We start from the raw sequence: 24,643 nt of genomic DNA on the forward strand, positions 1-24,643 counted from the left end.
ATGAAAGACATTACCTTTATTGAGATTATTTAGAAGTTGTATCTTCCATGATACCGGGGCACACATATCAATTAAAGAAATTGGGAAGCCACCTAAGCTAGAGTTTTTGGAAGCTAGCACAGGTTTTCGATTTCTTAGCTACAGATTTCCCAGAGTAAAAAACAACAAACAAATTTTTTGCACCCAAAAATATTTTGGGACAGAGACAATTTAGGCTGTCAATTTTTTCCATATTTTGGATACTGACCTAAGCTATTGTGTCAAAATGTGTATATTGAAATCCATACAGCCTGTATGAAAGACATGACCTTTATTGAGATTATTTAGAAGTTGTATCTTCCATGATACCCGGGGGCACTCCAACTTTGGAGGCGACGCGTCTGTAGGGCTGCTAAGACCCCCTGTCTCAGCATCGCTGTCACCCAAAGACCCCATATTTGTTTACGAACACATGCCCTGTCACCCGAAGACCCCCTATTTTTCCATTTGATCTGTCACCCAAAGACCCTTACAAGTTAAATTTGAACAGCAACTTTCATTTAAAACTGATTTTGTTACTTATTTTGAAAAAACAAAGAAATTTGAAGCCATTAAGAACTAGAAATTTCAATTTTCGAGGTTTCTGTGGCGCTTTTTTGGTTCTCACCCAAAGATTCCATTTAAAAAAAGTCATGCTCTCACCCAATGACCCCATATTTTTTACATTTTGCTCTCACCGAATGCCCCTTAGTGCGAAAGTGCCAGCCCTACACCTATATCCATTTCAAATTGAAGGGCCCCCCCCCCCCCGGGCCATGATAGGGGTGTATGGATTTCAAGGTGGATGCTCATGGAAGTTCATCTGTGTTGGTACACATATACTGAATGAATAAAGTTTATAACTCGTGATCCAAACACAAAACCACATCTACATTGAATCACCTGGCCATTTATTAACTTGTGTCTTCCATTAGAGGACCACAGGTGGTTTGAACGAGGTATCAAGGAGGTAGTGCATATCAAAGTTAACCAATCAGCTCTCAACAAAGACAGGAGTCTACGTGACTGATCAAGTCTAAGGTCAAAAGGTCACGACCTGATGACAAACATCACAGTTTCACTCTCACTGATAAAAGAGTAGCCATCTGAAAATTATGAGGTAGGAATAATCTTTCTCAAGTTTGGATTAAGTTTTAAACTTGAATCAATTCTAGGTGGTGTTGGTGAAGTCAACTGCTATGATAATTGCACATAAAATGTGTTCACTGCATACATGCACAGCACAACAGAGCAGTATTATATACTGCATGCATGGAATAAGTTAATATTAATGATTATGATACAAAATAAAGATAACACACAACCAGTCTGCTATCTTGAATGTAACTGCAGAATTTAGACTCCCCCCTTTCCCAAAAAATCAAGTTATAGTTATGGCAAGGGGGAAGACTATAATTCTGCATTTATGTCCTATCCTACTTGCTACAAGCAAGTGTGGTATCAAGATAGTGTTAATTGGCCCCTGTGCAGTGCTTATACATATGTGACATGATCAAGGGGAATGAGTCGATCACATGTCAGCAATTTTCAATTTGAAGTTTTTTGCATCGTTTTCTGGCAAATTACAAATGCTACATTTTGATGCAAACACCATCAAAATTGGACATCTGGTTACCGAGTTATGAGCAATTTATCAATGGCTGAAAACAATGTAAAACAAAAGAATTTGAACACTGTTTTTGCCAATATCTCAAAACCAATATTAGCGACATCCGACTCATTCCCCTTGATCATGTCACATATATTATCTTTGAATTCAACATTTTTGCTGTTACTGAGGACATGTATTTCAGACACACTCTTTATTACAAATACACTAAGTGTATTTCCTCTAAGCCCTGGTAGCCCCATGTCCTTTATCCTACATGTAAAAAGACCCTCTAGCATGACTAAGCTATGCTTATATTATATCCATACAACACACACCGACATCGCCTGGCTAATAATTACTTGGTACAGCAGAGATACTAAAATCAATACCGGGATCGATACACATTAATGTGCTATGCACGATTTTGATATTCAGACGAAATCTTTGGATACCGGGATAGAAAATGATGAATATGTCCCGTAATTGATTTTGTCTAAAGAAACCAGATGTGGTTCCTTGCACTTGGAATATATGTATTGAACAGATATGATAGTTGTTAGCTTGCGTCTTGAGAAAGAAGCTTGCATCTTGAATTCAAAAACTGACAATAATTCTGATTTTATATGTGCCGAACTGTATAGCGCAGTGTATAGGCCAATAGTGGAGGTAGTCTAAAAGCAGATGACCTATGGCGTACCATGCTCACTCACACACAGCGAGGTCAGTCACCGGGGTATTGTCAGCAACCTAACCTACCATGGCGATTTCTGCCATGAAGATATCGGGGCGATGACACTGTGGCTGTGCAACATTATTACTGATTTTCTCCTCTTATGTCACACTGTTCCATACTCCAATCTTGACTGCTAATTTCTTCCATACAACTTCTTTCAGCTAAATTTACATTATGTCCTATTCCTGGGGACTGTTTGCTGGTCCTTATGTTCGCCAGTCCTATACGTGCACTAGTCTGAAATTAAGGTTTGCTAGTCCCGATATTATGGTTCGCTAGTACGCACCTTGCACACCTTAGGACTAGCGCACCCACCCCATTTCCCAACGCAACATAGAGCATCATGCTACCTTATTAATGCTCACTCAGCGTCAGAGTAAAATTTCAGTTGAAAGCAATGTTACAATATCTGCTTTGCTCCTACACCATTCCTTTTATAAAAATAAATAAGTTAAGAATACTTCCATCTGCAAGAATATCCTGCACATCTAAGAATAAAGCACTTGCATTCTTCTAACAATATAGTTGTGTACCATGCCAGTGCCAGTCACAATATTAATACAGCATCTGTGATCCCCATAATACATTGTTGTAGCGTTGCGTAGTCCTTGGTGTAATTGCTCTGAATGTTCTTTGTCCCGCGTTTCCACAACACATTTTACCTGCAAATACAAATGAACATAAATGAACATTAGTTTGCAATAATCAATGATGAAAGTAACAAGGTTTTGTAATAAGCCCAAAGGTCCATATGCACAAAAGAGTTAGACCGGGTCTAAAAGTTAGACCTGGTCTAAGTGGAATTTAGTTCCATCAGGAATGGTCTTTTACTCTTATTTACTTCTTAGAGTAGATAGCAAATTCTAAAGATTTAAATGCAAAGTTGAAAAATAATAAATGTAAAGGAAAGAATCTTTTCTCCTGGGACTAAATTCCGCTTAGACCCGGTCTAACTCTTTTGTGCATATGGACCAAAGAGTTTAAACTCAGGGGTGGGTACTCAAGTTTGGCTTGGTTAGGGATATGCCTCATAGAATCTAAAAGTGGACCCATTTACTAATTTTCCAAGAAAATTTGACCCATCTTTATACACAGGACCCAGCTTTTTGGCCAAATTTAACACACTTTGAGCTCCAGACTTAAGTTATATTTTCTCTTGAGGGTGTACGATGCAAGACAATGGCAGACACAATAAATATGCTTTGAAATCTCCAGGCCTTCATCAATGTTCACGCCCTTTAACTCAAATTGTAAATTTTTTTATAAAATGTTACACTGGTCCATATTTTGTGACAATTTGTAAGACATTGTGGACTCGCAAAATAACAACAGGTAATGCCATTGACTATTGTTAAAGTCAGTGATTTTAACCGGTCTTTGACCTCAACGCTGGGTATGCACATAATTTACACTTAAAGGAGTATTTCGTGATCCTAACATCCTCTTTTTACGTCATTTTTCAGTAGATATCCACGAAAAAAGCTTATTCCCAAAATTTCAGTTGATTCCGATTTTGCGTTTGCGAGTTATGCATGATTTATATATCAGAACGAAATTCAAATTTCACGACATCTTTGCTAAACGAATTAATCTGCAAGAAATTTTTTGTACATAAACATTATGTAGCCAGAGGTTTCCAGTGATATAAAAATCTCAACTTTTTTGAGAAAAGTGGGGGATGAGGCTGTGGATCACGAAATGCCCTTTTAACATGTGCAATCCACAAAACTTCATACATTCAGAGCTCATACGTAACAAGCAATATACGTCATCGGTACCTATGTCATTTTCGCAATGCTGTGCGTGCTGGACATAGGTTTATTTTCTCAAAATATCAAGAGCTATCTCAAGAACCACTGAACCAATACTAGGCTTGTTTGTACTCATTTTAATGCACTTTTATTTTCATGCTTCATGATTCCAAATATGGTCATGAAAATGTATAATCCTTATGAGCTCTTGATAATTGTAGTCTTACCTGTACATGGAAGATTTCACTCTTCAGAAAAGCTCTCTCGTGGAATATATCTTTGATACTATCAAGAAAAAGACAAGAAACATTTTTTAGATCAATAAATCAAACAGATCAGTAAAGTAACCAAGGGAGAGGCAAGGGCAACCCTGATATTTAAGATTTTAAGGTATTTTTTGTACTTTTTAGCTCATTTTTGGCCATTATCGTCACAGTTTGCCCCCCCTTGAAAGTTGTGTTTCCCCTCTGAAAACGTCCTAACAGATATTATGATCATTTTTCCCAATCATTGCGGCTATAAACCACTACAAAAATCTTTGCATAAAAGGTATAGTTACACTATAAACTCAACAAATCCAACAGGTTCCATTATTGGTAAAATTTGTTCGGTGCATTCATGATACTTTTGGGTGAAATTTGTTACAATAATTTACTGTATTTTTTTCATCAGATATAGACTTTTTCAAAAATGTGGTATGGCACATAATCATGTTGTACTGGGCACTGACTGGTTGCTCATGGGAGCAGACAAAAGTCTCCAATAGTATTCAAGCAGCCAGTTGGTTACTTAGACTACACCATCATCTCTCTCAGTCCTCAATTGATTTACAAATATGAACAACAAATCTATCAAGTCTTATGACAATCCACACCTCTTTCTAGCAACTAAATTTCATCATCATCATCATCATCATCATAATCATCATCCTACGGCTGCACAGCAGGCGACCACAAGACTTCTTCATGCACAGTGACTTTTGGCAAGCACAGTTATCTGTTCTGTTTGAATCAAACCTTCATTAAAGTTTTAAACCCTAGATTACACATTGACTGTAGATTACATAGGAGGTGCATGGACGTCTTCTTTTCCCATGAGTTGGTATACACTACAAGATTCCTATTGCTGCCACCCCAGAGGTATATTGTATACTGCTCCCTTCCTGCTTCATTGGTACTCTATGGTACCTGTGTGGATACTCTAGAGAACACACTTTGGAATCACACGTACAGTACACACACTGGTTTTGGATTGGTACTGCACTGGTACTCTAGAGTAGCCACAAAGTAGCTGGACAGCAGTGTACCTCTGGGGTGTCCAGCAATAGGAATAGGAGTATAATTCTAGGCAAGCTCCTCCGTCGTTTGATGAAGGATGTGCACCCCAGGAAGCACCAAATTTACCAGGCACAAAGGTAGCACACTTGATATGCACCGACTTACCTGACTCCTAAATCAGCAATAAACTTGGTGAGTTCTGCAATTCCACCAGGCCTGTCGCTAACTGTGACAACAAACCTGCAAAGTCTACCTTCCGCTGCGAGACCTCTTTCTAATACTCTTCCTAAAGCGGTGGTGTCAATATTGCCTCCACACAGTGGTGTACATACTCTGTAAGAAAATGAAAGCAATTTTGTCAAACAATTATTTCTGTCCCCAACACCGTTTTGTTTCACCAATTATGTTCACCAGTGAAACATTGATGACACTGTTTAATGATAAGTGACTAACGGGATTTTGCGATGGTCCCTTTGGGCACAATTTTGGTAAAACAATCTGGCACCCTGCCACTGTTTACCTTTGACCTTCTACACATGTGCCAAAGTGAGCCCCAATTTGAATCTCTGAGTATTAAAGTGATATTTGCAGTGCATTGAAACGTGTTTCTACAAAATGTTTGCACAAAATGTTTGTATTGAGCTCTAGTTTAGTTGAGTGCTCCCCCCCCCCATTTGGCTGAAAGAAGAGCTAGTTTACCACAATTTTTCACAACCTTTTAAGATATTTTTCTGCTTGGGCACTAATCTTCCAAGGGGGGTGTTACTCAGTACGGGGATGTGCCACAAATATGGGTAGCATTTCGGCCTTTTAATTTATCAATGATCCACTTTTCTAGGCCAATTTTGTAAATGGACGGATTCTTTTTTCAATTTTTTTTTTGGAAATTAGCCCAATTTGCCTCACTGTACCCAACATTTTGCCAAAATTTGTGTTAAATTTGGCTGAAAATATTGACTTTTGGTATATCGGCAGGTACACTTTCAAATTCTTAGCGGCACACCGTTACCCAACCAAACTTGATCCCCTGGGCTTATTTTACCCCTCCCCCAACCACCACCCGGTATCATTATGCCCCTGGTTAGTTCTGAATTTGTAAATATAGTATTCTTACCTCTTTCCTTTCAGTTCTGGGAGCTTACCACACAGTAGCGCTGCAAACCCTGAGCAACCAGCGCCCTCAACTACACACTTCTCAACTTCCACCAGTCTCAAGATGGCTAATGCAATCATATCCTCACTGAAAAAAATATATAACATTTAAAAAAAACACCCAAATTTGAAACATCTTTTTAATGTTGTTTAAAGTGTCAAGGAACTTACAAGTTTCATACTTTCCTTTAGAACAAAAACAGAAAACAAATGTCTCACATTGAGTTGATGAGTATAAATAAAAATTTCTCACATTTTTGGGAAAATGTTAAGGTCACCCAATGTCATTTTATGGCCATAATCCCATGGTTCATTATATGGGTATATTTTTGTTGTCTATCACTACCAGATGAAAATATCGAGTTTTTCTATATCAAATCATCGAACGTATGAACGCGTAAGATTTTGTACACGTTGGACTTTTCACTTTGCATTTGAAGGGGTACATAATGTGTGTGAACGTGCAAATATGCATACTTTGTGCGTTAACTTAGAGTAAACCTTGGTTTGCAGTGGTATAAAAATCTCAACAAGTGGGGATGAGGCTATGGATCACAAAATTCCCCTGTAAGAAAAACAATTACAACCAAACAAACACACAAACAAACAAACAAAATCAGCTAAGCTTACCTTACTGTGACCATCTTATCCACAAGGCTGTGCGCGGTAGCAAATGCATTCACTCCTACTGTTGGAACTGCCAGACCTACATGCAAAGAAAATTGTTAAAACTGACATCATTCATTGCCTTCAGTGATTAACAGTTTTGCTTGTCAATCATTTTTCACGATAATATAATAATATACACAAATTTAATTTTCTTGAAATGAAAAATTTTATCCATGAAAATCTGTACATAACCATGATTCTGCAGATAAGTCATTTTCTGTGATCTCAGATTCTCCCATGCCATAATGGCAATTAATCCATGGGTGTGGTTTAGCTTGTAAGCGCTACCTTTTGTTGGTTCATTGGTGCCGTTTATGACATTATAGTCATTGCAGAACCCCACAGGGGGTGTATGTATTTCAAATGGAATAGCCCTCTCTTGCTTAATTCTCACCAGATGAGTTTGTGAGAACTGACCTTTTTGGTAAATCCCATAAGTCTTTGCGTGTAGACCTAAAATGTTGTTATTCGACATCACGCTGACTTGCAATGCGAAGTAATGATGTTCGCTAAATGATGTGCGCATTGGCGTGATTCATACTGACGTCAAATGACGACATCTCAGGTCTACTCGCAAAGGCTTTAATATGGGATTTACTTCAAAGGTCAATTAGTTTAGATTCATACATGTAAAGAAAACATGCATTAGAAAACAGGTAAATAGCACAGCCTCTAAAAACATGAAAAGTTTTACCATATTTGAAGAGCTTTGTTGCAAAAACCCTTACATCCAATTGAGTAATTTTGATAAAACATCCAAAATTCATCAAAAAAAGTACTAATATATGGGGGTTTGCAACAAAAGCAGTTTTTGGCAGGATGCTCTAGTAGGATGAGCAGCCTGATAAAAACTGCTTTTGTTGAAAACCCCCTTATATCAGTGATTTTTTGATGTGTTCTCAAAATTGATCAAGTATATATATAAAGGGGTTTTGCAACAAAGCTCTTCATTTGACGAATAACATGATAGTTCTATTGAACGAGGCATCAAGGAGGCAGTGCAAATCAATATTAACCAGCCATCTCTCAACAAAGACAGGAATAGGTTCAAACTTCAAGGTGTCTAAAATCTAAGGTCAAAAGGTCACAACCTGATGATAAACATCACAGGCTCACTCTCCCTGATGGAGTATGCATCTGAAAATTCCGAGGTAGGAATAATTTTGTTTGTTTTCCAAGGTAATAATTTTCATTTGTTGGATCAAAAGTGTTAAAACTTTAATCATAGTTATCTATAGGGATAATTTTACAAGTATACTTACCGTCTGCTAATGTTGGACCTGATTTAGTATAGATAGGATGACCCGCATCCATTGCTGTAGAAAAACTAGCACATTGCTCTGACTCAACACCCTGAAAATCAAAGTTGGAAAAGGTGTCTCTTAATTGAGCTTGGGACCAGGGGTGTGTTTCAATAAACTAGTTACAAATGCATGCTACGCATAGGATATAATCAAAGCAGTATAACAGGAACCTGTAGCGAAGTTACTTAAGATACTATAAGTGAAACATTAGTGAAATCTGTCATGGGCAGAAAAAATAATACAAATATGGGCAAAACAAAGGAGACACATATTGCATAGCAACAGTCAAGACTCTTTGCTGCTGGAGATCAGTTCAGTTCTTTAGCTTCACTTTGAGTAAACAAAAATGGTAGCTCTTTAGCTCAAACTTGGACAAACTGGGCGTGTGGTGACAATATGCCTAACAGTGTGACAACCCGGGGTACTCAGTACAAATGACCATAATGGGACGTGCGCAAACATGGGTAGCATTTTCAGCCTTCTGGATATATCAATGACCCCTTTTTCAAAGCCTATTTTGGTATATGAATGGGTCCTTTTTTCAAAATTTTCTCAATTTTTTCGGAGAACAGGCCAACTTTTCCTTAATCTAGCCAAAATTTTCAAAATTTTCCCAAAATTTTCCCAAAATTTGTAAAAACTAAGACAATTTTGGGTAAATTTGGCCGAAAATTTTGACTTTTGGTATATCAATGGGTCCAAATTTCTTGAAAAATTGGTATATTTATGGGTCTACTTCCAAAATCTCAGCGACACGTCCCTACCAAAACCAAATTTGAGTACCCCGGTGACGACATCAGGGGTTCAATCACAAGAACCCAAGGCTTAATGGTGATTTGGACCAAATTCTTGGATATACATTCAAATTCTGTCACTTACAATGATTTCTGTTCTTGGTGAAAGTGTCTTGATTGCAAGGGCTATTCCAGCTATCATTCCTCCTCCCCCTACCGGTATTACCACAGCATCTATATCTGAAACCTGCTCAATGATTTCCAAGCCAATTGTCCCTTGTCCCGCTATAATGTGTGGATGATCATACCTGAAAATCAATCAATCAATCAATCAAAACGTTACTGAATAGTGAAACTCCTGATCTATATTCCTCCATTTTCAACACAACAATTTCATCGCAGATATTGACGAGAATATTGAAAGACTTTTTTGGATTTTGACAATTTTTTGTTGATGATTTGGGCAACATTGTGTATGATTTCCAGTGCCATCAGTTCATATGTTGTTGTTTTTTGTTGTTGTTGTAACATTGTCATATTCAGTCATCAGTATGAGTTTGAGATTAAACACTGGTCAAGGCATAATATTTTGCCTTCTTGTATATAGGAATACAAGCTATCAGGAATATGACAGGACCATAACCAGCTCAACTGACATAAAACAACATTAATGGATATCTTGTGTAGCCTATACTCACCCATTGACATAAAATAAATCCTTCTCCTTGCCAATCTTCATTGCTATTTTCTTGGACTGTGAAGTGCAAAAATAAAACAATTATTATAAGGAAGCAATATTTATTTCCTCATACAACGTATGATTACAGAATAAACGATATGAATATTTGTTTTTACAATCCTCTACCATATGATAGACGAGTGGATGCCAGCTGAATCGTTTATTCATTCTTAATTAAATATTATTTTTCCAAAGTTTTAGGGGCCTGATCTTTTGATCCTAGCAGAAAATATTATTTTAACATCTATACACTATTTTATTGAACAAAAATATTAAGTTACAGCCATAAAAACTCTGTACTCTAAAATGAACTAAACTTGTTTACAACTTTACGGACGTCTTTAGTTATGCGTACTGTGCATACTGCAAGCTTGTGCAAGTATTACGAACAGGTCTATACATACCACACGCTGCATACGTACACCTCTACCAGCGTGTTACGCGTTACCAATACTCTTGATGACCTAAGGATAGACGACACCCAAAATCATGTGATTGTCCAATCAGATTATGCGTCTACAAACTAGACCACTCCCACTGACTAAGAATTATCATTAACAGGCAGCAACTACAAAGCGAGATATCCTCACAGACTTTTCAAACTGTGATCCATTATAATCAATCTATGATTGGATTTGAACAGACTAAAGCTCGATCCTCTCCTTCTCCTGATTCCAAAATATACAGCACTAACCTTTTTGGATTAAAAAACAATTTAGCACCTCAGTGGCGTAGCTTCATAGGGGCAGGGGGTTGCACGTGCCCCCCCAATCAATTGCAAAATTTAGAAAATCCCATAGGGAAATTGCCAAAAATGGCCTGTGCCCCCCACCAGACCCAGTGCCCCCCCCCCCCCCCCCCAATCATGGTCGGTGCCCCCAATATGATGACCCACACTGCGCCACTGCAGCACCTAGCTATTAAAAACCATCATTTCTTACCTCCCCTAGATCTGCCCCTTTGATAAGAATAGTTGCCCCTGCTTGCCGGCATGCTGTGATTTTCATGATTGGTGCAATGATGGGCATAACAACAAATGCTGGAATGCCAAGATCCCTGGCATGGTACGCCAGAGCGAGGGCGTGGTTTCCTGCCGATGCCGCTATTACCCCCTTCTCCTTTTGTTCCTGTAATAGGGAAATAAAATGTCATTTTGTAACATTAAACTAAGTGCTATAATTGCATCATTGTGCTGAAAAGGTGCGCTCATTAATATTAAAATGTTTGCCAATCATTTACTAAAAATCCATGCATAAATGTTCAGGATACTTTTATTTTGCATTAACTTTACTGATTAACGATAAAAACAATATGATACAAAGAAAATATAAATTGATGTATTTTGAAAACTGTATGGCATATTGATTAGTGTGCTTTGCTCTGCTCAATTAATCTGTTCAAAACATGCTTATAGCACTTCCAAAATGCCTCCAATACCCCTTAATTTGGGTGAAACTGTTAATTTTCACAGGCTCTTAAAGATGTGATTCAATGAAATTTACTTCACCTCTTTATAGAAAACATGACAGTAATCTCCTATTATACAGGGAATGTAGATTTCAAATGGAATCACCCATTCAGGTAGCCCCATTTGAAATTCACACTCCCTGTCTGGAAGATTAAGTTCCTGTCAGGGGGTGTATGGATTGGATTTCAACTGTTATAACCCAATTGGCATTTGGTAACTATATACATGTAGATTAGAGGTCAGATGCCCTTTTCCTCATCGAGCTCTAGTGATCACTATCTCCACTAGGGGTCAACTAACTTTGCTCATGTATTTATTTATTTATTTAAAATGTTTTATAGGCAGGGTGTCCCTCCCATCAATTAAAGCATTGATTTCCAAAGAGGCCTTTGATATACATATTCACAATTAGCAAAATTCACAAAAGCACAATTAAACCAGGCCCAAGAGTAGACCCATTTTCATCCAGGGCTAAGGAAGTAAAGTTTAGGGTCAGCACTTGCACTGACACATGAACTAAGGGACTGGTCAGTACTAAAACTGAAGGGGTCATTTTCTGTGCAGGGGTCCCATAATTTTCTGACAAATTTCAGGAGGCCCTGGTTTAGCAAATAACTGAATACATTGTCCCTTAATCAAATGTTCGCTGATTCAGTTTATAGAGTATAGGGAGCGTATTAACTTAGTACTCTTAATCAATTGACTCTGGTTCACCTATAGCCTTATATTATCTTTGGACTGTGATATCATTGACAATCAAATAACATTATCAGGTGATTTTACATTTCATAGTTTATCTTGCAATAAGATATATTCATAAATTATGTTGAATATGTTCATTGGGCAACTCACGGATCATGCAATTCCCAAAATTTCAGTTGATTCTGATTTTGCGTAACTTGCGAGTTATGCATGATTAGGTGTATTACACTGCTCCATAGACAATGTGTTGTAATTTCCGGGGCAATTTCGTTCTGGTGTACCAGAACGTAATTCAAATGTCACAATAATTTTGCTAAATGAATTAATCTGCAAGAAATATTTTGAACGTAAACATTATGTATAGCCAGATGTTTCCAGTGGTATAAAAATCTCAACTTTTTTTGAGAAAAGTGAGGGATGATGCTGTGGATCACGAAACGCCCTTTTAATATCCATTTATAAATTGCCAGGGGGGGTCTTAGTGGAAGTGAAGGAACAGGGATGTGCAGCTGATTTGGGGTGCACCTTCAGCCATTTAGTTTAGTCTTGGGGTACATTTTCAGCCATTTCGGCCAGTGAAAAGGAAGAAAAGAAACCATAGATTTCAGATTTAGCACCTTGCCTCACCACACAGCTAAACCATATTTGGGTATTTCCTGTACACTTTTGTAGTGTGTTACGTGAAAACCGTTTTCTGGATGTGAAAAGAGGATACCACTACATCATAATGATACTAATGACCAGGATTTAAGTACCATGGTCACACCATTTCCTTTCAAAGGTTTTTGGTTTGAATATTAGTTGGAAATTTAATGTTTCTTCACAACACTGATGGAATAACATTAACAAATAACCCTGACATAACTGTAATCATTGAAACATTGGGCTATTCAACCTATTCCCCCTATGGAAGAGTGTGAATTTCAAATGGGATTATCTGGATGGGTGAATCCATTTGAAACCTACACCCCCTGTGTATCTTCCATAGGGTGCAATGTATGGATTTCAACTGGAATTGCCTAATTTGTCTGAGTTGGAGTGATCATCAGAGAATCCAAAAAGGGCTCATTAACAGAGTTTTATTTTCCATCACAATTTTACCCAAAATGTGTTTCTGAGGAGGACAGAGTCTTCCCCACCCACCCCCTCTGGCTTCACACCAGCCAGACCCCTAAACTACACAATTCCTCAAGTTGACCTATACATTGTAATTTTCTTGTTTTCTTTTTAGTTCTGTTATTTTCTTGGTTAAAAGTGTTAAAGTGTGTGACCCACGTGACAACCTCATCTCCCATTTATCTTTATCAAAACTGAGATTTTGGTATCAAAAGAAAGCTCATATTTTCCCCAAAAATATCCCAGTCAAATTTAATGCCCGAGATATGTTTCGTTAGATGGTGTGACCAAAAACATAGTGATTTGTGGTAACCACAAATTCAACCAGAAGTACATATTACTATACCTCATAAATATTTATTAGGTAATCCACATATCTTATTGGTTAATAATGCCAGCGTCCGAGTACGGTATTTTGACTACTTCCCCACACCTGTGCATTTACCATGCATTTACGATTTTACCGTAATTTTTTAGTGAAAATATTTATGAGGTATAGTAAAACAAATAACATGTTCCATTTCGGGGAAGTATTCATAACTACTGGTCCCTCGGTGTTGATGATTTGACTACTTCCCTCTGCTGACGCGTCGGGAAGTACTAGTAGTCAAATCATTCAACAACGAGGGACCAGTAGTTTTGACTACGTCCCCTTAAAACATGTTGTATTTGTATACTATTCTATGGGGCATTGCTATACAAGTTTTTGCTTCTCATGTCAAAACTGCTAGAGCCATACAACTCAAATTCTTTTAATGGTAGCCCTAAATGTAAGATAGAAAACAGAACATGAACAAATCGGACCATGCCCCTTTAAATCATAAATACACAAAGATACTCACGTCAGACATCATTAGTAGTGTGTACCGTGCTCCCCTTTCTTTGAAACTACAAAAATAAACATATTGGTCATATATTACACAAATTTTACTTTTCGGATTTTTCTTCAGATCATTTACATAAGAAGAGGAAGGGGGATAGGGAGGTACAAGAGGTGGAGGATAAGTTACAAAGTAGAAATGGAAGATGAAGAGTTAGGAGGCAGCAAATGAAGGGAAAACAGGATTTTAATTTTAAAAAAATGACCATATTTTATGCACTTCCTGATGAGAGTTGAGTCGTCCCCCGGTCTCTCTAGTCCCTGTAAAATATCAAGGGGCCAGGAGATGAAAAATAAAGTACCCGTAGGTCAACATTTGTCTGTGTCACTTGTTGTTTTTTCCACTACATGAACCTTGTCTTCGTGTACTGGATGTCCTTCAGCCCTCTTTATGCCTTTATAAAATGTGCTTTTTATTTTAAAAAAATTAAATAAAAATTTAAAAAAAGATACAGGATGAAGGAAACACTAGAAGCAAGGGTGTAACAGATGAAGACAAATTCAGATGAATTCAGAAAGAAAAGGAGGGAAAAACTAGAAGATGAAAACTGAGGATGTAGTACTAGATGAAGGTGAATTCAGAAAAGAAAGAGAGGAAAATTAGAAGAAGAGAACTGAGGATAAATGACGATGAATTCAAAAAGGAAAGGGACAAACCTGAAGAGGGTGGAGAGCTGAGGATGTATTAAGTGAATATGAATTTAGAAAGAAAAAACTGGAGGAGGAAGACTGAGGATGTAGTAGATGAAGAGTAAGCTAGAAAGAAAATGAAGGAGGAAAAACTGAGATGAAACCAGAAAGAGAAGAGGAAATGTGTACATCCATATCAAAACGATCATGCACTTGTCGGATGCTACATAACAGCTAGATGAGAAATACCAGACTCATCTCCGAAGTGGAGGTCACTTCAAATCATCCCAAGTCACATGATTTAGGAATACAGAGAACATTCATAAAACCATTAATGTAACTTGGGGATGATTTGAAGTGACCTGCAGCCTGCACTTGAGATGAGTCTGGTATTTATTCCTAGCTATTGTGTAAAATGAGACACATGTAGCAGCCGACAAGTGCATCTTTTTTATGCACAAATGGACAATTATGACTTTACCTTCCTGTGGCTTGTTGGAAATCCTTCTTGAAGAACAATTCCATGTCAACTAAATCTGATATCTGTGATCGCTGAAAATTAATATAAACAGATAATTAGGTGTTCACCTTCATATTAGCAATAAGTGTATCAGGCTTCCTACCTTTTTTTGCTGTGGCCCAAATTTCTTGAGAAAAATAAAGTGTGGCCCACAACATAATATAAATGTTATTTTAAAATGAAACTACCATATTCTCTCTAATTAAAGCCCCCCTCAAATAAACACCCCTCCATTTTTTAACCACACTGTTCCATAAATGCTGTCAAAATACATAGAGTATCTGCATTTTTGAACATCGATCATTGATTTCACAATAAATATCAATGTGCCAACAATTAAAAGCCACATATTGTCGAAATCCCATATTTTTGAAGAGCACTGCAGCACTGTCAGATGGTACTAGCGATGTTTTTACCAGGAATTATCATTGTAAAAAGGACCTCTGATTAATGCCACACTTTTGGAACAGGCAATGTCAAAAGTTTAAGAATTTACGGTATGTGATGTGGCTGTTTATTTGTGTGTTTCTAAAAAGTGGACCCGTATTTATACCATTTTCCCAAGAAAATGACCCATTTTTTGTACAAAAGTCCCAGGTTTTTGGCCAAATTTAAGGGGGTACTACACCCCTTGATAAATTTGTGTCTATTTTTGCATTTTTCTCAAAAACTAATAACACAGTGGTAACAAAAGTTATGTATATTATAGGGGCAAGAAATGCAATTACTACACTGGAATTTCAGTGACCTAAAACAAGTGGTTTGTTATTTATGATAAGAAATAAGGTACCGCTAGCATGTACCTCGCTTCCTATCATATATACTGAACCGCTTGTCTTGAGTCACTGAAATTTCAGTGTAGTAATTGGATTCCTTGCCCCAATAATATACATAATTTTATTACCAGTGTGTTATTATTTTTGAGAAAAATGCAAAAATAGTCACAATTTACCACAGGTGTAGTACCCCTATAACAATTTTAGTGAAAGTTTTACAAAATTCCAGAAGAATTTTGAAATTTGGAATGCAGTTAGGTGAAATGTGGGTAATGGGCATTCTTTTTTTCAAACAAATTTCAGATTTTTCAAGCTTTCTATCCGGGTCATATTTTAAGTTTCTTCCAGAAAAAATATTACAAAAATTAAAATCAACGACCGACCAGGGCTACTCATACCAACTTGAACATGCACTTATATTTTGTTCTTATTAAATATTTAGTTTTTGTCTATAATCAAATTGCACCTTCAGTATTGACAGCCTCTGCTCTATGAATCAATGGCCATCAATAATTATATTCAATAACACACATTCAATAGTTGGGCAAGCTTCAATGCACAGCAAATATGATAAGACCTTGTGCTTATTTTGTTTACAAATGTAAACCAGCCTTGCATGGATTTTAAATATTTGAACTTTCATAGATCATAATACCAATAGACATTATACTATGAATACTACTAGCCAGTGTTGCCAACACTGCACCTTTGGTGCGTAAACTGGGCTACTTGATAATCACTTACCGCTCTCAAAAAGCCATACGCTGCTAAAATTGGGCTACTTTGGCCAAGTGTCAGGCCATTTCGGCAAGTGTCAGGCCACAGCAGTAATTTCACATACTTAGTATAATTTTCCTTTGAAATGGGCTTTGTGACCATTTATTGATCAATCAGTGACTTCCCATTAAGTACCTTAAGTTTTTGAGTCGGGTAAAATCACCCAAATCACTGGTATTGAGTACTTTTCATGGGAAATTGGGCTACTTGAGAGTCATTCACCATGGTGAGTCAATTTGATGCACCTTGGCTCTGAAAAAGTTTTGGCAACACTGTCCTTGAATAAGTATTTAAACTTTCATTGATCACATTTAAATATGAATGCCCATAGGCATTTATTATTATACCATGAATACTACTACTGTACTCTGGGCTGTCAAAACTAGGCTTTAATTGTTTGTAAGCCTTGTGTTATATATTATCATGATCAACTTTGAAAGTTCATCCCAGATGTTCTTATTTCAAGTTGAACTAAAATCAATTCTATAACCAACCTTACATATTGGGGTCTGGGGAACACAACTGACTGGTTTTAAGATATTGGACTCTTTATTTGGAAAATGATTGATTTGGAGAAATAATATTGGTAGCATTCTGATGGTCACAGGGCAGGCAATACAAGTATAAAAGGATTGAATTGATTCATGCACATTGCTCATCAGGGCTAGAAAATGTGAGGAATACTGATCCAAATATTAAACCTTCTTCCTGGGAAATTTGGGCATTTTGAGAGAACTTTTGCTTAATTCCCAAAGTAAAGAAATCACAAGAAAAATGTGTGTGCACTGTGCAGAAAAGCAATTCGTTTAACCATGAATGTAATTCATCCACAGTTTAATAGCTGACTTCAAGCAGGCCTGCACCCCCCACAAATTGGCAAAAGTATACAAAAAGTCCCAAAAATTACAATTCAGGTTTTTTACGCTTTTTTGGTCAAAAAAGGTCCAAATTTTGGAAAGAAATTCCACTTTTCACAAAATTGTCCCCCTTGGAAAAAAGTCCACTTTTTCAAAATAAGCACCCCCCAAAAAAAATCCTGCGTACAGACCTGCCGACTTGTAATGTAACATTTTGAAGATACTGCTATTAAAGTTAATATTGAACGTACCGAAATTCTAAAACAGATTTGGATTCATTCTCACTAGAACAGACAAAAATCACTGGTCAGTAAACTTACCTGACACGGTGTCCTCTGTATGCCTCCTCTAATCTTGTAAGCAGCTGCACTAACATCTTGAAAATGCACCTGAATCGGGTTCTCAGGGTCGCAAAACTTGTCCTTCAGCTCCGGCCCATCCGTATCATCATATTCATCAGCCATTTCTATGTCATTTGTTATCACTTTATTTTCAATTTTACCATTTGTGGATGAAACTAAACTGTCAGTAGAACCATTCTCTTGGGGCATTTCGGTGGGCATGGTGGTGTGCTAACAAAAAGCGATAGTGGTGTGCTAAGCTTTCTCACAGCAAATGTTTTATAGTCCAGACAAGATCTTGACCTTCACCTTCTTTCAGTGATCAACATGTGAGTCAATGATGACCAGGTATGAGTAGTATCCTGTCCTGCAGCAACTTGACCTAAATATAAAGAGAAAGTTCAGACTGAATTTATTTCCTGGAATAAAAAGTTTGATGATGTTCTATTAGAAGAAGGTCTTTTAGGCCAAGGAAAGTCGATTTTGAGTTTCCGTCACCCGCCCTCACTTCATTTTCTGACCCTCACTTGAATTCATTATTGTGATTTTCCAAAAAGTACCAATAAAAACTGGTTATATTTGCAAAAAAAATTATGAATATCCCTTTATATTTTGTGGAAAAATCAAAATCAAAACATACATTTTGCTGTCAACCTTGCAGACTCTTTTTAATATACTTTTGAATCTCATTAATGGGCTAAACATTCATCTTCAAGTGAATGAGCGCAAATAACAACAAATTTTACACGTGTGTTGGTCATGATATAATGAAAGGCAGAAAAATAATGAATAATGAATAATGAAAAAGTTACCTCACTTGTTTTCAGAAATTATGTGACGGGAAACTCAAAATTGACTGTTAGTGGCCTTATAAGGGGGGAGGTGAACAAGTTGCTCTTTCGGGTATAAATAATTTTTCACATTTCTGTTAGACGGGAGAGATGGAGGGAGGGAGGGAAGGAGGGGTCAGCCTTCTAATGAAAGGACTTTTATTTAAAAATAGAACATCATTAAACTTATGGTTTGTTCCAAATATATGTTAGGCCAAGTAAAATAAAAAACATGTATATCATACAGATTCTCTAAAAATTTGGCGAGAGAGGCCCTTAATATTTGTTAATTTGTTACAAATCATTTCTGTGTAAAATTGCAATCATAAATGATTTGTCAACACAGTACATACAAATGGAGAGGCCATATTTTTGTTATTTCCCAAAGCTCTACCCCTGGCTTGAAGAAAGTGTTTTGCGATGTTAAAAGATAACCAACATGACCAAGGACTTCTTAACGTTTCTCTTCATCACAACAAATTTGGGTTATGGTACGCACACTACTACACTTTCTATGTTTTCAATGATTTTATCTTTCAAATAAAAATCTAGTTAATTTTAAAATCCTGAAGTACACATTCTAAACTGCAACTCAAATAATAGTAATTGAATTTGTGGTCTTTCACATTGGAAAATAAAAATTATTTAACATTCCCAACACGTAAATTCATAATGCGGAAGTAATGTGTGCCAACTAGATAGCAAATTTTGGCAAAATTTTAACTTGATGTACGGTAGCATAGAAAATCATCCAAACAACGAATGTTAACAATTTTTTCAACACAATTGAAGTGGCTTCAGAGCATACCAAAAACAAGTGTGTGTATACAAGTGTATATCGATTATCATAGTTGGCAAGTTATGCTTTTTTTCCTCGGGTCTTAGAACTCACTAATTGCCGAGTGCCGACCAACCTTATGTGTGTGGAATAGGGAGACATGAAGTCCATGTACATGTACAAAGACCAGAAATTGCATTTCAAATGTACACCAAGGAATTCTTCCCTGACTATTTCACTTACCATGTCACTGTTGCCCTAAACATCTTTGAAGTAAGCTTCCTTGGTTGTATTATGTCTCTGGAAATTTATTGGTCCTAATTTGTTGTCAATATCCTGAAATTATGTGTCCTGCTTGTAAGCTACACCATGCTTCAAATGGTGTTGATCAAATCTGGCTCTCAAAATGTCTGACAAAACAATCCCTTAACTTTGACCTTTCATAAAGACATGTGTTATTCTACAATACCCCACAGAACAGAGACTGTGACTATGAGGTCATATCATGACATTGCTAAAAACGCCACATCATCACTTGAAGCATGTCAGCCATGTGCAGGTCAATGAACATGTGGACTCCCAACCAGTCTCTTGGGCTACTGACTGCACATGTCACTGCTATCAAGGCCTTGTGCATGTGTCTTAGGTCTGAAAGGTTATGTTTATGGGTCATGTTGTGAACAAATACATGTACAATTGACATGTACAGCTGAATCTGAGACTCTCAGGCTGAATTTGTCATGCGGATATTTAGACTTTTATCAATAAAGTAAGTACAAATTGGGGATCATATTTGTCAGATATGGAATAAGGACTTTGAGTGCATTTTGAAAATGGTATGTGTGTGGGAATTTTTATAACTGGTGAAGTTATCATGTTTTGAAATATACACTCTTTGACAGCTCTATCTGTGGCTGTTTGAATGCATGGTTATAGTACCATGTACCCATATACTATAGAAAAATTAACAAATTTGTGTACATCGTGTAACATTCTACGCTTGTTACTCCGTGACTAATCATGCGAATACACGAGCGTACAACGCTACTCTACGCGTCCATATGCGAGGTTATCTGCGTACAACAGCTTGACGCACAGCCACGCAACCGGGCACGCAACTCAAAGAGTACATGTATGTTCCACGATGTACACAAATTAAACATTTTTTTCTATGGGTACATGAGACCAGATATACACCCACCTCGTCGGCAGAAGGTTGAAATCCTGTGGGTTTTTTTTATAATATACACCACTGCTGTAGAAGAGTACTATTCACTGGCACGGTACACTCAAGCCACGGGATCTTAGTAATCAACAACAACAACACACACACACAAAAGAGAAAAAAAGTTGTGAATTATTTTATTATTAAAGGGGCATTTCGTGATCCACAGCCTCATCCCCCCACTTTTCTCAAAAAAAGTTGAGATTTTTATATCATTGGAAACCTCTGGCTACATAATGTTTATGTACAAAATATTTCTTGCAGATTAATTCGCTTTGCAAAGATATCGTGAAATTTGAATTTCGTTCTGGTGCACCAGAACGAAATTACAATGCATTGTCTATGGAGCAGTGGAATACACATAATCATGCATAACTCACAAACGCAAAATCGGAATCAACTGAAATTTTGGGAATAGGCTTTTTTCGTGGATATGTATTGAAAAATGTCATAAAAAGAGGATGCTAGGATCACGAAACATATGCCTGCCACTTCCACATACTTGTGCATAATACGGAAGGTCGATTTGTGCCCATAAATGTTTAGGCCTATGTTAAACTGTATGTTATACAAATTGTACAGCTATCATTTCTACCCTATGACGAACCGACATACCTGTAAATCAAATAGCCCACAAAAAACTGGTCATCGCTGGTATTTTTCATGAAGAAAACGACACTTTTTACGCCGAACATGTCCAAAACACGCCAGCTGACGTACAAGCCTCCCCACGCATGTACATAAACAAGCCGTGTTCATTGTTTAATTGTCACCTGCAGCTGTTCGCAAGAAAACTTTCTGCATAAAATTACCTGGGGTCGTTATCAGGCCTGAGACACACTGGCGCTAGTTTGAGGACAGTCACTATGAGTTACTAATGTCGGCACATGCAGAAAATGCGTGATGGGTCGCCATTTTGTGACTCGTGCAAACTAACACAAACAAATTATTGGACTTAATAATCTTTTCAAGTTTTAATAAAAGCGTGCATCTATCATGATAATATTACATTTTATTATTTTATTATTTGAATTACATAAGCTATGTCAATTTTGTGTCCATGTTAATTTTATATGGATTTACCTGTGTTGATTTTAAACTGTTGTGAACGTGGAGCTACGCAAATAAATTGGCAGGCGATTACCCACCATGCAATGCGAATACACGGAAGCGATCCAGTTTAGGATGCATCGCAGTTCCTGTTGTGTAAAGTGTAAACCAGGCGTAAACCGCCCATCCAACCTGATCGTGTGCACAGGATTTGTGCTGGAGGCCACTTAATGCGCACAACCAATGCGCAGAAGAAGACCTTGATACTAGGCGGAGCTTCGTTTCACAAGAATGATTGACAGCTGTGAGTAAGTGAAATTCTGTTCTGTGATTGGTACAAAAATATGGTTCTCGTATAAATGAATATATTATCCATGGCTTCAAAATTAGGAACTGTTTCTTCCACAGAGCCCTATATAGGGCTCTATGGTCTCTACTCATCATACACGACCAGAGAAGATCTGGCAGCATTTGACGACACGCTTGCCAATCAGGCTAGCTATTTGTACGGCGTGGCCTCTCATCCTTTTTATTATCTCTGGTCTTGTCACGCTGGTAGATTCGCCCACCTGTGATTACTGACCTGGATCTGACAGAAGATTGTGGAATTTACGATTTTCAGCAGCAGGATTTTATGAAACTGCCAATATTTGCAAGTATTCTGAAGGATCGGTAATAATTAAAATATTTTTCATGGTGTCGGTAGTGCAAGTTGAAGTTAGTGAATTTGTGGTTTTGTATGTTATGTGCAAGAGTGTTTTCAGGAAGCGTAAATAGGCAGGCCGTTATGCTAAGCTCTCCATGTTATATGCAAGTTCGGCGACGAACTGGACACATCACACGTAGTGTGATGTGTCCAGCCTGGATATACACGAAACACTCCTTTAAATGATAGGCATGATAGCCTTAAATTTATGTAGGTTTTGTCATGTTGTCAAAGTGTTTACCTGTGGTGCTCGATGAAGCTTGAAGCGTTTGCAGTCTTAGCTCAGCTCTGACTGAAGTAATGGAAGAAAGACCAGTTCCAAGCCAAGTACATGAGTACAGGCAGCAAGCAACAACAACAACTTGAGATATGAAGAGTAAGCTTAAAAAATTCAAAATTAATTGTAAAATTAACTTTGCACGACGCGAGTGACTAAACACCTCAAAATAGGTTTATCATCGCGTTTATTTTGTCCTTCGATCGCCAAAGTCTACCATCACTTGAGGATCAATATAAAAATCGAAAATATCCTGCAAAATTTGAAGATCCTGCTTTTATTGCATCAGAAAAACAGTGTCACGCGTACCAACCGGTGCAGGACGTGCGGTCACCCCGTCAGCTGTGCGTGCACATAAACAAAGGGAAGTTATAGAAACATTTGTTTCCCTCAATAAATTTATTTAGACAAAATTTCGGTTTTTACGGGAAAATGTGTCTTTTCATACAAAATGTAATAATGGTTATTTATCTACATCTTAATTTTAGTTGATAATTGGTTTAGTTGGCAAATTTATGGTTTTATTTTGTTATAGTTTAGACTTGCTATTTTTTTATAATGCAACACCACCGGCTTAGTAGCCAGAATAAACCAGTTTCAGCTGGAATGACCTACAAGAGGTGTGTCTTTTTCCTCGTTGGTGATTGGCTGCTTATGACAACGCCCACTACTTACCTCCGATCTATATGTCAACAGCTGATGGTTTCTGTTTGTAAACAATGTAAATGGTAATTGGCAATTAATATTGGGTTTCATGATACTTTCATTGCCAGCAAGCTACGCATTCAACCAAAGTGGCTTGTGGAGCTGGAAATGTCACATGAAATTGAATCAGCAATTAAATCAACTTCTCATCGCAGACCTTTTTCATGATGCCGATTTACAGCAGCTCAACAACAAGTTAGGCTAATGAAAGTCGACTCCCAGTTTCCCATTACCCTGCTCCGCTAAAAACAATTTGCTGGCAAAATATTTCATTATTTTGAATAAAATGTTGATTTCTAACAAACTTTAACATACAAATAAATAATTGTGGTTTTAAATATATCATAAATCTCTTTCTGTTGATTTTCAGGAATTTTCTGTGCAGTAGTAGCATGGTATATGGTTAATAATGAATTATTAATGAATACCTACTCAATTCTCTGTCCCGCACTTTTTGATCTGCTCTGATCTCATCACGTAAAAACTATTGTGAAACTTTTTATAATAGTTGTACAATCACCTTCATGTGGTTGTAAACTACATCTGTAAACTGTGATTTATCACATGTATACATGGGTAGTTATTGGTTTACACCTGTAACAGATGCAATAATGAAATGGTATAAAATAATGAATATTAATGAATAATGAAATGGTCACCTACACAGTCATGAAAAATAATGTAACGGGAAACTGGGAATTGACTTTCATTAGCCTTATATCTTGTCAAAGATTGACTTTCATCAAAAACATTCAGCCAACATTTAATGCAAAAACAAAACAGCATAATTTCATGATAGAGCAGCTTTTCTATGTGGAACTCCTATCAAAATCCCTCTAAAATACCATGTGCGATTCACAAAAAATAAATCATATATTTGGGTCAAGTGAAGTATAGACAACATATTTATGTAGGTTTAAAATAAGTTGACCTATCTTTTCTTTTAATTTTCTATGTATGTATAGTGTTTGGACCAATTTGGCTAACTAGCATAGGTTTGCCTTTTAGGGATCATT

At 37.1% G+C, this 24,643-nt stretch overlaps 1 protein-coding gene across 1 annotated transcript; it reads right to left on the reverse strand.

Annotated features, from left to right (window-relative positions):
- Nucleotides 1-406: 406 nt before the first annotated feature.
- On the reverse strand, nucleotides 407-23,273 carry LOC140146207 (L-threonine ammonia-lyase-like). Its single transcript, XM_072167988.1, is given in 14 exon segments — nucleotides 407-2,965; nucleotides 2,968-3,025; nucleotides 4,342-4,399; nucleotides 5,557-5,724; nucleotides 6,506-6,631; nucleotides 7,174-7,249; nucleotides 8,475-8,565; nucleotides 9,396-9,558; nucleotides 9,949-10,004; nucleotides 10,931-11,116; nucleotides 14,118-14,163; nucleotides 15,267-15,337; nucleotides 18,036-18,438; nucleotides 22,887-23,273. Coding segments are annotated over 13 exon segments (1,389 nt in total). The 5' UTR covers nucleotides 18,279-18,438; nucleotides 22,887-23,273; the 3' UTR covers nucleotides 407-2,918.
- Between the last annotated feature and the right edge of the window lie 1,370 nt (nucleotides 23,274-24,643).

This window comes from Amphiura filiformis, chromosome 2, assembly GCF_039555335.1.
Source record: "Amphiura filiformis chromosome 2, Afil_fr2py, whole genome shotgun sequence".
Lineage (NCBI taxonomy): Eukaryota > Metazoa > Echinodermata > Ophiuroidea > Amphilepidida > Amphiuridae > Amphiura > Amphiura filiformis.